We start from the raw sequence: 15,616 nt of genomic DNA on the forward strand, positions 1-15,616 counted from the left end.
TACGAAGTTGGAAGAAACTGGCTTTTACCACAGCGTTGACTTGCTTGTCAAATTTTAATGCAGAGTCAAATATCACGCAGTGGTTTTTGACATGCGGTTTGACTAGGCAGGATAGGCTTCCAAGACTGCCTGTTATCGATTTGATGGAGTCGGGGGGGCCGAATAGGATGACATCACCAGCCAAGCAACTGAAAGCAAAACAACTGTAGCTGTGACATATAACCATCCGGGATAGAACAATGTAGGCACAAGGAACTGCAGATGCTGGTTTACACAAAAAAACAGTGTTGGAGTAATCGGCAGGTCAGGTAGCATCTCTGGAAGACATGGATAGGTGATATTTCGGGTTGGGACCTTTCAGACCGAAACATCACCTATCCATGTTCTCCAGAGATACTGCTTGATTCACTGTTACTCCAGCACTTTGCTTTTTTAATTGATGGGATAATGCCTACTTTACTTCACATCCACCAGTTTTGAGTCCACATTCAGCTTGTCGTGCCCTAAAAGTGAACTTTAACTGCTTTTTCTGCTGCATTCTCCTGAACGTGGACCACTTTTTTTTATTTAATGAATGTATTTTACAAATTTTGCACTTGTGTGCTCCTGTGCCAGTTGGGGCCCAGTGCTGGGCTGAGAGTTGATGCATATCAAGGCCTGCAGCTTAAAGTGAAGCCTCAGCCGTGTAGCAAATTCAGACGGTCTGCTTGTACTCTAAATTTGTCCCTTCCCACTTCCTGTAGAGTTCCACATAAATATCTTATTCTTAAATGCTTTTGCACATTGGATTGTCAGCAAACAATATCCGTGTTACAGCTTCTGTTTTCATTCAGCTAAAACTAGCTAACTAGAGTTGGAGTCAATATAATTAGACTGTACAGACTCTCATTTAGCATACTAACTTGCCCCTGTCATTGTGGTGATATTAGAAGAGAAGAATGTTGCTGAAGCAAGAGGTTCGTTGATTTCTCCATGAAGAGCTCAATTCTGCCTTGCGGTTTCCATCACCAGTGGAGTTAAGATTTCTAAATGTCATATTTTGTGTTGTTGAGAATGGTCAGGTTATTAAAGTTCCATGTGGTTTCAGACTCTGAGCAGAACAATGTATTACTATTGCAAAAGTTCGATTCATAGTTGTGCTTTACTGTACAGGTCAGAAATGGTTAATGACATTTCTGCACAGATCTCATGATTTGGAGACATAATTAAATAATGTGAAAACCAGAAATTGAATTTGGCCACTGGGTTTAACTTTACACGGTGTTTTGAAGTTTGGGTCTTAATGTCTCGTAAGATGAACTGTTTGTGCTTGTTTATTGATCTGGTTTTATCAGTTTATTGCAGATGCTTTTATCTGGAAGGAGAGTGCTTTATAGTACAATTAACTTGGCATGTGAATTTTGTAAATACAATGAATAATGAGCAGTCTTTCTGAGACATATTGCTGTTTAATTTTGATGCCTTTTAAAACCTGAACAATCTAATATGTTCTGAGGCATCAATCTACACATTCCAGGCACTCTCTTGACACCACTTGATTTTGATTGTTTTTATTGCATGTGCAAGCAAAATTTAAATCAGAAATTTCCTATTATGGAAAAAGGGAGGCAGGAGGATGGAAATAAAAAGAACAGCAATTTTTGTAAACAAAATGGCCATTAGTACGGTTAGATTTTGAATTTCCTCCAGGAAATGTCATTTTTCTTTATCCATTGCAGGCAGATATTCAATATTATAAAGATCTGCAAATATTTTATCTGTCGTCTGTTTGAGATGTGGCTTTTTTTTAACTAGGGATAACCAGGAAATATAAATCTTTTTCTCCTTAGCCAGTTTCTCTACAAAGATTTCAATGTTTAAACCAAACCTTTTGTCGACACAATTTAAATTTGAGATTTTTGTGTAGATTCTGTCAGAATCCTTCCAGATGTTAACATTTATGTGAATAAGAAATTAATGTCTGTGTATATAAATTTACAATTTGTGGGAGACATTTAAAATACTTGGCAACATTTTCCACATTAACTTTAATAATTTTAAAGTTGCTTTGTCAAAAATAAACTCCAAATTGTTCCATAACAACAGGAGCCTATATTTTGCTTCAAGTAAAATATTGAAGTTTCATCCAATTAGTTGTGAATATAATCCACAGTCAGATGGCACATTTTGCAATGAATGGAATATTGATGTTATCACCTTTGCATCTTTATTATATTTTCAATTACTTTTCAAAAAACTCTGGATTGAACTAATTAGCTTCAAATTAATGACACCTGGCCTCAAAATGGCACTGGAATGATAAGCCCTTGATGTGGTAGAAATGTTGTCATTTCAAAATATTATATTCTGGTGCAGGAAATGCTGGGGAAAAGTTGTGGTAAGTGATTTCACATTTCTAAATAGGCTGACACCACAGTGAGTAACATTAGCCTTGGCAGAATTGTAAAATTTCCAATCTGAGCCAGTACATCTAGGCTATTAATTTTACATTTCATAACCAAAGCCCTAGAACCCGTTTAATGTGTTTATATATTTGCAATATGTCCTATTACTGAAGTGTTCAGTACTGTAAATACTTCCCAGCTCCCTCCAAACTCATTACCTTTTAAATAAATTGGCTTTAAACCAATATTTTGATTTTTGTTTTGCATTAAGGATAATCTCACAATTAAGAACTTTCATTGCGAGTGATGTCCAAAAGCAGAAAATATATCCAGATTGGTTATCTCTTTGGCAGTGACTAATCAGTGGGATATATTTTATGGAGGCAGTATATAGATTAAGAGATTCCCTGAGCAGTTGCTTCTCTGAGTCTGATAATCCTTGATAGTGAAATCTTCAAATGAGTTGAAAAGTCTTTCTTTTCCTCCTCTTTTAATTAAAAAATATATAATATTGTTGAAAAATGTCAGTCTTTTAATTTGAATAGAATGACGCAGATATAAATTAGTTTTATGTGGTTCATTATGTTATACCTTGGATCTGAATTTTTCAGCCCAATGGAGTGCATGCGATTGTAGTTCTCCAACATTAAATCAGGTCTAAATATGGGAAAACGGAAATATTAGCAGATATATTTTTGTAAGCAAATTAATGAAATGTGAATTGTCCAGTTGTATGACCGAGAAGATTCTCACTGATAGCTAATTAATCCTATTACAATGTTACCTTCTTAACAGATTCATTCCATTTAATTCTTGGCCTGCTTTGCATGGTGTTTTTTTGCTGTGGATATTCACTGTTGTATTCAACCAAGTGATTGATTGGTGCACATATATATATATATTTTTCTCTGTGGGGAAACACCTCACTTACGCTGGGGACTTCCCCTGACAGCACAATGCTTCACAAACAGTGTGTGTTTTCCATTAGATGCTTTTTAAGATGGCATCTGTCTAAGGTTATTTATGATGTGTATGCCTGTGACTAGGTAGTTTCTAGCAATATTCCCGTAGTGCACATGAAAATGCATATCTTCAAATATTGGGTAGCACAGCGGTAGAGCTGCTGCCTCACTGTGCCAGAGACCCAGGTTCGATCCTGACTGTGGGTGCTGTTCTTGCGGAATTTGTATGTTCTCCCTGTGACCGCGCGGGTTTCCTCCCACATTCCAAAGACGCACAGGTTTGTAGGTTAATTGGCTTCTGTAAATTGCCCCTTCTGTGCAGGATGTGAAAATGGAATAACGTGGAACTAGTGTGCGGATGATCAATGCTCGTTGTGGGGCTCGGTGGGCTGAAGGGCCTGTTTCCACGCTGTGTGTAAACAAAACACAAACTAAATTCAGTTGTGCTGCACTGAAGTGTAGTATCAGTGAATGTCTTTATATTTTAGTGGGGAAGAAGGGCACACATCCAGCACCTTCCTATTCATTTTTATATGGGCATCAATTGAGGTTAACAATTGAGATGACCTTCCATCAGCAGTCAAATAAGAACATGTAGAAACATACAGAATTTAGCCTGAATAACTTCCACAGCTGTGTCTAGAACCATCAAGTTGTCCATTCTATATATGGCAATCTTGCTGTTAACATTCAAGTCCAAATCAATACTGTTGGCTGTTTGAGAATGAGAGCTGGCAGTCAGTTAAGATCTCTCTCCACCTGCACATTTGTTTTGCATGTCTTAAGTTATTGAGATTTTGAATGAACGTCAGTTCAATATTACTGCTGTTCGAATGATTTATGGTGCTTGGATTGCAAGTTAGTTGAGAAACTGCTACAGTTTGCATTTTCTGTAATAACTTTGGACTCTACAAAATAAAATTACTTAACCTATCAATTCTCAAGTTTGGATAGCAAATTTTGAACAGTGGGTGTTTTTATATTTTCCAAGCCAGCTTGGTGAAGCTGCAGGGTAAAGATGATTAGAAATTTCAGTTTAAATTTTCTCGGGCTGCACTGGGATATTCCCAGATACAATGTAGAATTGTATTTCTTTAACTTAAGGCTGACTGGCTCCCTGTGCTTATATTCTTACTGCAGTACAATCTAGAAACATCCACCTTTTAAATGCTGCTATTGCAACAATCTCTGCATGCAATTGGGTCTTAATGCAAAATGACTTTTGACTTTAACAACCCTGGGCATGCACAGAAATAGTTGCCTGCGGTTTTTCACGACAACAGCTGGAAGTGCACATTTTTGATGTCCATGATTATGCTAAATTTAAAGTGGGCTTTAAAATAATTTGCTTGGCACTACTTGCTGCATTAGCTGTGCATGGGGGGAAATAAACCATCGTACTTGGACCATTGCTGCCCTGCACTACTCAAGATTATATTCAGTAGGTACCATTATTACAAAGGCAGCAATGAAATATTCATCACCACAGATGTGCAATCTCAAATCAAAGGGTGGGTGACAAACTGAATTTGTTAACTCTATGGGGCAAGAACAGCTTTAAAAAACTGGCTGCTTTTAAGTGATTTGTAGAATTCTTGTACAGAATAACTATAGAATTGTGAATCATCTGAGTATCAGTGTCAATTTCACTCAGACCTTTGGAGAGTATCAATGTACAAATGGTTTAAAGTTCTATGGATTAGAGAACCCACATCACGTATATTGCTGCACATGATCTTTACAACCTTTTTGTGCTGTCGGGTAATGGTTGACTTGGATTTCAGTACATATCTGTCCACAGGTGTTGGAAAATTACTCTGATGCTCCAATGACCCCCAAACAGATCCTGCACGTAATAGAGACTGAAGGACTCAAAGAAATGAGGTCAGTTGCGAATGGTTTCACTAGGAGAATGTTGAGGGTTTATTTTAATGTAATTATTGAATTGAGAGGCAGGGAAGAGTCTTATTGTTGATGCTAGGCTTCTCTGCAATAATAGTCGGGTATACTTTTGAGGATAATTGTTTTCATTTGTTGATTAATCTCAACATTTTAGTCTCTTACTTTCCCAAACATGCAGTCACTGGGTCATGCACATACACGTGCGTTCTTGTTTGCTCTTTTCTCTGTTGAATCGATAGCAAAAATGACTATTTATAAAAGTCCAAAGGCACATTATTAAAGATGCTGAGTAGAAGAAGAGTTTGTTGTAAGTTTTGAAGAGATGAATATTGAAGAGTTTTTTTAAACAGAGATGGGGATGTGGATGTTGGGAAGATTGAAGAGATAAACATCGTATCAGTTAAGGTCCTGGAGAGGACAAAAATGATTTTTGGTTGTTGCACTGTGAACGGAGCAAGGAAAGGAGGCCAGAATGGGGAAAACAGGGCATGGAGTTTAACACAGGCTAAAGGAACCTTCAGGGAAGTTGAAGAAGGCCTTTGAGAGATTTAATCTCCCCTACATTGGCTCCATGACTATCATGAGAGGATAGGGGATGAGCGTGACGGGCTGGGGCAGGCTACTATAACCTGGGTTTTGTATGGTCAGTGTGAGGATCTTGGTGAGGTCAAGTCTGAGACTACAACCGGCCACTAGTTTTAAAAGCTCATCCATAGCTTAACTCAAATGCCTGTATTTCAACTTCTGTTCTTGGATTAAGCATTCAGCATTCTCTGTAACTGGAGCTGCTAGACTGCCTACTCTTGTAGAGTTTTAGTCGATGTCAAAGTCTTGCTTATTTTGTTGGTAAAAAGAAAAAGACTTAATTTTATCCGGACTTTAAGTTTGTTCCAACAAAGTAATGAAAATAGTTTTAAAATACGCTCCTCTGGTTTATTTTTCCCTCCTGCCTCACTTGGGTGGCCAATTATATTTTGTTGCCCCATATGTGTGGCCAATTACATCCTGGTCACTTCCATTTTAGCAGACAATTGTATTTCATTTCCCCCAAATTTTTTTATTTTCTTCATCTGCTTAATAAAAACTTTATACTGTGCTTAAATATGCCCCTCATTTCGAAATGCTTTGTGTACAATTAGATAGTGATGTACAATAACATTTGCTGTGTAGACAAATGAGGTAAATGGAAATTTGTACTGCCCAAGGCCTCTGGTTTATGGTAAAGAAATTCAATTCTGTTTTATTACATGGGATTCTGGAACTCCTCACTGGGGTTTTGAGGGTTGTTTTGAAGAGCTCTTAACATGAAAATCACAAATTACTGCTCTTTTTATGGTTGGTAGTGATTCAGTTTCTCATTCTACAAATTCATCCTGACAGCTAAAAGACATTTTAATCCTTAAATGGGATCTCTTTTTTAGAAGAACCTCTTACACTGCAGAGCTTATTATATCTCTGAACGTTTTTTTTTGTTGCTGTCTTAATGTTATGGTTTAAAATTAAAAAGGGAAACCCTTAAGAATTGATTAACATTTTAAATCATTAATTATGGATTTAATGCATAAAAGGTATGATTAGTTATCTATAATTCAAATTGAACTTCGTGTATTTAGTATAGTTATTGGATGTGTCCCTGTTTTACATTGTATTTATTCACTGAAATAAATATGTGCAACTAATTGTTTTCTTTCCTTTTTCATGCCCGTGTTTCGTGATGCAATGGCTGTAGAAGGTAAGCATAATTAAGCCAAGATATATAAATAAAACCAATGTTGCTAAGATAACTGAAAATACAGGAGTAAAGTGATTTATAAATAATTCTAAGTTCTAATTCTTCAGAAAAGATAATTTGTTAGCAGATGATTGAATGACCTTGGTATAATTGCCGTTTTCTTTGCCTATTAATAGTGATTTGTGACTCTGCCTCCACAAATCATCATATTCCTGATCACTTTATTGCATTTCTTATCACGGCACTTTTTAAATACCCGCTGACACCCTTGCAAAAGCAAACACACTTGTTGCAGCAAAAACCCATATGGCCATTTTGGTTGGCATTGTACATTTATTAGATAGGTTCAGGTATGTTTGTTGTGAGTCTTTTGTTGTTGGCTTCTGTCTAAAAGTTTGTAATTATTCCAGGATAATAAAATTACGTAGTATACTTTACCATTTATTAAAAAACAGCTGGATAGGAAAAAGACACAAAATGCTGAAGTAACTCAGAGGGTTAGTCGACATCTTTAGAGTACATAGATAGGTGACCTTTTGGGTCGGACCCTTCTTCAGACAATGAGTATGTTTTTATTAGTGATAAATTTGTTGTTATTTTGCAACTTCAGGAAACAAAAGAGTATTTACGAATCTGCCATGCTGGTGCAGCTGCAGACTTTATTCTTTCTGGTGCCAATGTACATAGCTTTAGTATCTTTTTAAGGTTGAACAAAACAAAGCCAGACGTTTTATATTTTACAAGAAATTCTAGCAGTTGTGACTAAGACACACGATCCTTTTAATCAACCCAGCGATCATTTCTTTATGAATGGAGAATTTAAAAGAAAAAACAGGTGTTTATTTGCACATACCTTGTGGAAAATTGACATTCCATGATCAGTGCCTTCATATGCTCTGTTTAATGTGCTAGGAAGCGAAAAGTATATTGCTCCAACACAAACCTTGAAATGTAGATCAGATCTGAAGGTTAATACTGAAGTGAAATAAGCCTCCCATCTTCAGTGTACCATTTCACTTTGTTCTGGTGTCAGGTCAACGTCAAAGGGTTTGAGGCCATAATCGCAGCACTTGCTATGAATTGAAATTGCTTCTTACCAAGCCTCCAACTGGAAAGGAAATATATCCTTAGAAAATGCATAGTATCTTGGTATTTTGATTTTTACATTAATGTAGCAAAATTGCCTGAAGGATTTCAGGCTGGCTGGGCAACAGCAGTTCAGATGACAATCGAGTTATAGGTCATATGAGTAATGCCTTGTAATCCTTTTAATTCCTTGATTTTTTTCCGCTCGCTAATCTGATGAACAGCCCACTTGTAATGTTTGGATTGCTTTGTAGCTGTATGTGTGTGCAGTAGACTGAACAACGTGCTTTATAAAATGCTGATTGCATCGCACTGAATTGCTGAGTCGGCACTTCAGTTTTCTTTTCCTCATTAGTTTCCCACCCCCAACAAGACAGAAACTAAAGTATTTTTATTTACAAAGCACAAATGTAGCTCTTGGCAACATTGGTTATGTAAAGCTATATTACTCTGGCATTCTTCACCACTACCTGTCATTGTACAGTTCTGTATTCTTTTTAAATTAACAGTGTTTTCCTGTATTTATTTTGTATTCTATATTTTCACTTTCATTCTTTTGTGCAGAAAAGAAGTGGTAACGAAACTGATTCTCAGATTCACAATTTTATAAGCTATTTGCCTTGGTGAACATATCAATATAAATACATTATGTTTCTGCTATTGTTACTTTCCTGTCATTCCCCCCCCCCCCCCCCCCCCCCCCCACATCCCCGCTGCTAATTTGCATGAATTTTAACCTCTTGTTCCATTGTTTTCACATAAATATATCCACATACTGTTTTGCCTTTGAGGGATTCTTGGAGAGAAAGCAGATAGCAAATCATATTTGACTGCCCTTTTCAAGAAAGTAGGTCTCGTATCTCTTCTTTCTAATGTTCTCTAATCGTCTTCATTTCCACCAAATGATTGCGATGTTCATATTTGTCTGCCCTGCATAAATGCAGGTCATTTTTTAATACTAGAACGTGGATATTTGTATTGTAGTTTGTCCAAGTTACTTTTTACATTTTTTCATAATGTATCTTGGCAAAAGATTGTAAGATGTTTGTCTCATGCTTTTGCAACCTTGTTGAAAATTAAAATGAGCCCACAATCGTGATTCCTGAATTTCCTACTGCAGGGTATGGTGGAATTTCTAGTATTTTATTTTATTTTTCTTTCACCAATTAAGGATTCTTTTGAATTGTAATTGGCTACATTTAACAAACCTTTTCCAAAGTAAAACTTATACAAAGCTAATTGGGTTATCCTAATCAACTAGATTTTTTTGGTCTTTCTTTATAGTGGAAGTAAATGTTTTGTTGTAGTCCAGAGATGTAGGTTGTCATCTCAAAGTAATTGAATGACTAAAGAACATGTGAGTTACCGTCCATGAAACATTGGCAATCCATTGCCAGTTTGTTGGATTATAAAACTGGAGAATTTTGAAGCATGTATCAATGTTACTACCAGGGTGTCATTCTTAGCATGTGCCAAATCTTGGTCCAATCGTAATAAAATAATCTTGTGGTCAGTGTTGGCACAGGATTTGGGGAAATGCAAAATGTTCAGTGGAGGGTGATTGACTACTTTCATTTTTATTGACATTGAGCTCTAGGAATGCCCAACCTTGACTGAATATAATTAATCTGCGTAAAATAATGGAAGGACTAGATTCTGAAAAACATGAATAGTTTATTTAAACATGATAGGATGGATAGATAGCATCAAGCGATATCATGTGTAGGAAAGAACTGCAGATGCTGGTTTAAATCGAAGGTAGACACAAAAATCTGGAGTAACTCAGCGGGACATTCCTTCTCTCCAGAGATGCTGCCTGTCCCTTTGAGTTACTCCAGCTTTTTGTGTCTACCAAGGGATATCAATTCAACTTACTAAAGCTAAAAAGCACCGGGGAGTACCACTCTGTATTCAGATTTGTTGCCGTTGGAAACGCGATGAGATTGGGGCTAATCATGGTTTCGTGGTGTAATGATATTTTTGAACAAACTGCAAAAGTTTGCATGGTTGTTGGGGTTGAAGATAAGAGTGAAGCAACTCTGTGGTTGTTCCATGTTAGGAGAAGAGGGGATTGAGGTTTTTGGGCTTTGTACATTCCCAATTTCATTCTATATTTCCCTTGCAATGGTGTGAGTTATGTTACACCACAACTTCTCTGTGCCAGTGTCCTGGTTTCCCTTAGCACTAAAAATTGGATCACAAAGATGGAAAAGCTTTTAGGAATGTCAAACTCCAGATTATTATGCTGTTCGTGCAGTGTTACCTGCTTGCTTTGCTTGTGCAAGCTAAACTGATACTTTTCAATTTCAAAATAGTTTCGTACCAAGCATAATTTCCTTCACCATATAAACTTGACTGATAGTTTTTTGAGGTCCTAGCTTGCAAAGTTTAGTTTATTGTGACATGTACCGAGGTACATTGAAAAGCTTTTTTGTTGCATGCTATCCCATCTGCGTAAAGACTATTTATGATTGCAATCAAGCCGCCCACAGTGCACAGATAAAGGATAAAGGAAATAACGTTTGGTGTAAGATAAAAGCAGAAAAGTCAGATTAAAGATAGTCCACAAGTTTCCAATGAGGTAGATGGTAGGTCAGGACCACCTTCGAGTTTGTGATAGGATGGTTCAGTTGACTGATAACAGCTGGGAAGAAACTATTCTTTAATCTGAGGTATGTGTTTTCACACTTCTGTACCTCTTGCCTGATGGGAGAGAGGCGAAGAGGGAGTATCCAAGATGAGACTGGTCCTTGATTAGGCTGGTGACCTTGCCAAGGCAGTGTGAAGTGTAAATGGAGTCAATGGAAGCAGTTGGTTTGCATGATGGTCTGGGCTGCGTTCACAATTCTCTGCAATTTCTTGCGGTCTTGGATGGAGCTGTTCCCAAATCATGCTGCGAGGCATCTCGATAAAATGCTTTCTATGGCGCTTCTGTCGAAGTCGGGGAGAGGTGTTGGGGACATGACGAAGTCCTAAGCCTTCTAAGGAAGTCATTGTTCGTGTCCTTTCTTGGCCTTTGCTTCGACATGGCTGGTCCAGGACAGATTGCTAGTGATATTTACTCCTAGGAACTTGAAGGTTTCAATCATCTTTATTTCGGCGGCGTCAATGTATACCGTGGTGTGTGTAGCACTTTGTCTATATTTTAAAAAATGGACGCCTTGTGACTTTATAATTGATTTTATTGTGTGAATGTAGATTTTAGTTTATTTTCGTATGATAATAAGCCCCCTCCCTAACCCACTGAGCATTCTGAAGGTTCCACCACAGGAAGATTGTGCTGAAAGTCCATGTACATTGGATGTGTGTCTTAGTTTTTGATAAAAAGAGAAATGTCTCAATCATTGTCAAGTCTGAGATCAGAATATTATTATCTATAGGATTTAGTGCTTGTTAAAATTATGCAGTTATATTTTATCATTTATCTAGTCTTTCACTTTGAATAATCTATTTGATCCTGGTGGTGTAACTATAATTACAAAATATACTGCTTTTAATTTCCCCTCTAATTTAATCCATTCCTTTAATCCATTCCTTTAAGCAAACAATGGTGATACATGCCCCAGGCAAGTTGAAAAGGGTCAGAGATGATCACTAAAGGAGTGGGGGCTGGTGAGTAGACTTAAATCATGGGATATCTAGTTGGGCAAAGGGAACAAGTGCCAATCGAAGGTTTAAAGTTCACAATGAAGTTATTGAAATTGGGGACTGTGGCAATGGTGCGGGTGGGAAAATTGCAGTTCCTTGAAACAGGCACATCTGAATACAGTTAAAGGTGGATTGAGGTTTTGATATCACAGACAATGTTTAGGGATTAAAGAAGCTAGTTGTGGTAATAGGATTTGATGCAGTGAACAGACTGAAATTGTTCTATCTGTTTGCAAAACCAGATGTCATCAGTGTGAGAAACAGCTGTTGGAAGAGGCAACTTTTTTAAATGCCCTCACCAAAAGGAGATAACGCAAAGGTAGACACAAAATGCTGGAGTAACTCAGCGGGCCAGGCAGCATCTCTGGAGAGAAGGAATGGGTGACGTTTTGGGTCGAGACCCTTCTTCAGGCATAACGCAGGTTGTCAAATTATGAGATCTCAGTGGTGCCAAGTGTGGTTTTGAAATTGATTATTGCTCAAACAAAAGGTGAAGAGATGACAGACAGAACTCAGCTGGACAGGCAGCATCTGTGGAGCAAAGGATTTTTGGAGAGAAGATGATGTTAGGTCATGAATGAACAGAGAAGCCCACAGGATAAGCAAGCGAGCTTGAGTCATGGACAGATATATCATGGAAAAGGAACCAGATGTCCACAGTCTGCTGACCATCATCCACCCACTTACACTAATCTTACGTTAATCCTACATTCCCATCAACTTTCCCTCTTCCAAGCACCGCCAGATTCTACCATTTGCCCAGGCATTCGGGCCAATTCACAATGGCCAATTAACCTATTCATCCATGCATCTATGGGATGTGGTTGGAAACCAGAGCACCTGGAGGAAACCATATGGCTATAGGGAGTATGTGCAGGCTCCACACAGAAAGCACCTAAGGTCAGGATTGCACATTAATCTCTGGCACTGGGAAGCAGTGGCTCCATTAGCTGTGTCACTGTGCCACAGTTAATGTCGAATTGAAATCCCTGAGGATGTGTTATTTGCTTATTATAGTGAATACCTTTGCATAAGATGAAAGAGGTTTATTTAAAAGAGCCACTGAATGAATGTGGAGTTGTTTTTTTTGAAAATGTGCGTTAAAGACTCGGAGTGGTGGACGAGCCTGAAGGATGGGAGACGATCGAAGAAATGGCCTAGAGATAAGTGCCGTACTGGGTCTTGGGGGATTATAATTTCTGATAAATTATTATAAAAACAGCAGGGGATATGCATATTGCTATATTCCTTATTATGATAAAAATGCAATGCCATTAATTCTGTTTAAAAAAAGTTGTCATGCACAAAATGGCTGCCATGTTCAACTCTTAAAACAAATGCCATAACTTCCAAAGTAAGTAACGTTATCTTAAACTTATTGCAGTGCAATTGCAAGTACCTTCCTTCATTGCCAGAAGATGGTTTGAAGTTTGCCTTTTTATCTCTTTGTTCACTGATCTTCGAATTCCATTCATGTCACAAGAAGGAACATGTTGTCTGTATTAGCTGAAGGTTTCATTGGGGGAGATTGCTTTGATGTAAAGTGCTTTGTTGTATGAATGAATGAAGTGTGCTCTTAATCCATTGTTGAAAAGCATGGCTGTACTCCTGCAGTAGGAGTTCCTGTCGGTGATTTTTGTATCACTTTGCTGTTTATGAACCTACACAACCTGCTTCCATCAGATATACCACACAAGAAGCCAAATATCAATTGCACCATAAATTGTGTGTGTAAAATAGTTCAACAACTTACTGGCAGTCATTAAGTTCCTGGATTATGCTAGTTTTATAAACCTCACGTGTGTGGTTTAACATTGTCAAAAAGGCAGGATTTGAATTATTGCTTTGTAATTTGTTGGACATTCCATGGCTTATTCTAAACGTAAGCTGCATGAAACAAATGATGCTCAGATGTTTAGAATTAATTTCTCTCTTTGTCGTCTTTGAACATTTCTGTATGGTTCAGTGAACCTAGTTCAGATTTGTTGTATTACATTCTCTTCAGCCTGAAAAATCGCTGTGTGATTATTAGATAAACACACCGAGTTCTTCCTCAGCCTGATGACATTTTGACAGAGGGTTAGCTGGTTTAAATAAATACTTTTAATGCATCCTAAAATAGCATTAGGGAATTTTATAGTGACTGTTCTTAAATATTGCTTTGGTCACCACCAGAAATTTCTATTCTATCACTTTCAGTTTGATTTTCAATTATAGGATTTATTTTCATTGCTTATTTCAATCCCCCTCCATATTATTTCTTAGTCCCTCCTTTTTGCTTATTGGTTCTTGAGGTACACGGTAGGCCACTGATATTTGAGGCTGGTTTCTCTGAAAGTAACAATGCAAGCACAGATGTGGGTGATAGGGGCATGTGTGGGAGATCTCACCAAGGACGCTTGGGAACAAAATGAATTTTCACAACCATTGGGTATCTTTTATTATGTTAGCCGTCATATCTGATATCTGGGCGGCACGGTAGCGCAGCGGTAGAGTTGCTGCTTTACAGCGAATGCAGCGCCGGAGACTCAGGTTCGATCCTGACTACGGGTGCTGCATTGTAAGGAGTTTGTACGTTCTCCCCGTGACCTGCGTGGGTTTTCTCCGAGATCTTCGGTTTCCTCCCACACTCCAAAGACGTACAGGTATGTAGGTTAATTGGCTGGGTAAAGGTAAAAATTGTCCCTAGTGGGTGTAGGATAGTGTTAATGTGCGGGGATCACTGGGCGGCACGGACTTGGTGGGCCGAAAAGGCCTGTTTCCGGCTGTATATATATGATATGATATGATATGATGATATGATTCTCTAAATGGGGGGGGGGGGGTTATAGTCCATGAAATATTGGCAATCTAATGGGTTTCCTTTGGGTGCTCTGGTTTCCTCCCACATTCCAAAGATGTGCAGGTTTGTAGGTTAATTGGCTTCTGCAAATTGACCCTAGTGTGTGGGATGAGAAATGGGGATAACAAATAGCTAGTCTATGGTGATTCTTGGTCAGCTGTGTATGGCTGTTTTAATTTAGTTTGATCTTGGCTCCTCTTCTGATGAAAGTTTATTTTGATAGATGGTTGGTTGTTTTTTAAAATCGGGTATTGTAGTTCAGTTCCAGGGATGGTTGCTTAACATGATTCATAAGAATTGATGCCTTGGAAGCTGCTACATGTTCTCTGTGAAATCCTAGAAAATTCCTCCCATTGAGTTTGTACAGTCGCGAAGCATGGGACTTTCTGCAGTAATGTAATGCCTTTCCAATTCACTTCTAAATCTCCCTTATGTTAAAAACTTTAAACTTTTACACCCATTAAAATCTTATTTGTAGAGAGCCAAAAAGTCTGTCTAAGCTTATGGTGACTTATTGCAATAATAATGGAGTGTACGATATAGTTTAACACATGAGATGGGCCCCAGGGCTGTGAATGTTTAAACAGATGGCTGCAGCAGCAGCAAGCTCTTTCAGAAAGAGAATAGAATCAGTTCCTGAGTAAATTCAGCCATTAGAACCTAACAGCTCATCATGAAATTCCATCACCCCTCCCCAAAATGAATTAATTTTGACAGAAATCTAATAATTTGAAATGCATGTTGAAACGTGATTGTAATACTTTGGCTATTAGTTAGTGGCATTTTAATTAACTAGTGTCAAACTGCCTAAATGTATATAGGGATGTTCAATACATTGTAATTTGACATGGAATTTTTATTAGGTTTACTTTTTGGGGTTTATCGTCAAGGGCTGGTTGTGCTGCTTTGTTCCCAAGTATGTGGGATTTGCACACCCAGAGACTTCTCAGATTTAACCTGCTCAATATCAGATTTTCTCCAGAGACTGGATCCAAGTAATGCTAACGAGCTTGTTAGGGCTGCTAGCAATGAGTTAGAATGCATCTATCCTAGCCTGGTA

The 15,616-nt window shown here is 37.9% G+C and overlaps 1 protein-coding gene across 3 annotated transcripts in view; it reads left to right on the forward strand.

Annotated features, from left to right (window-relative positions):
- LOC144604569 (polycomb group protein ASXL1-like) overlaps positions 1–15,616 on the forward strand; it is a 75,962-nt gene that overhangs the window by 12,440 nt on the left and 47,906 nt on the right. The window contains exons 2-3 of one of the 3 annotated variants that reach the window (XM_078419156.1): positions 5,148–5,230; positions 6,978–6,980. The exons of the other annotated variants lie outside the window; for them this stretch is intronic. Coding sequence (XP_078275282.1) covers positions 5,148–5,230; positions 6,978–6,980 — 86 coding nt within the window. The remainder of the gene's footprint in view (positions 1–5,147; positions 5,231–6,977; positions 6,981–15,616) is intronic. 3 annotated transcript variants of the gene reach the window in all.

Source organism: Rhinoraja longicauda, chromosome 22 (assembly GCF_053455715.1).
Source record: "Rhinoraja longicauda isolate Sanriku21f chromosome 22, sRhiLon1.1, whole genome shotgun sequence".
NCBI lineage: Eukaryota > Metazoa > Chordata > Chondrichthyes > Rajiformes > Arhynchobatidae > Rhinoraja > Rhinoraja longicauda.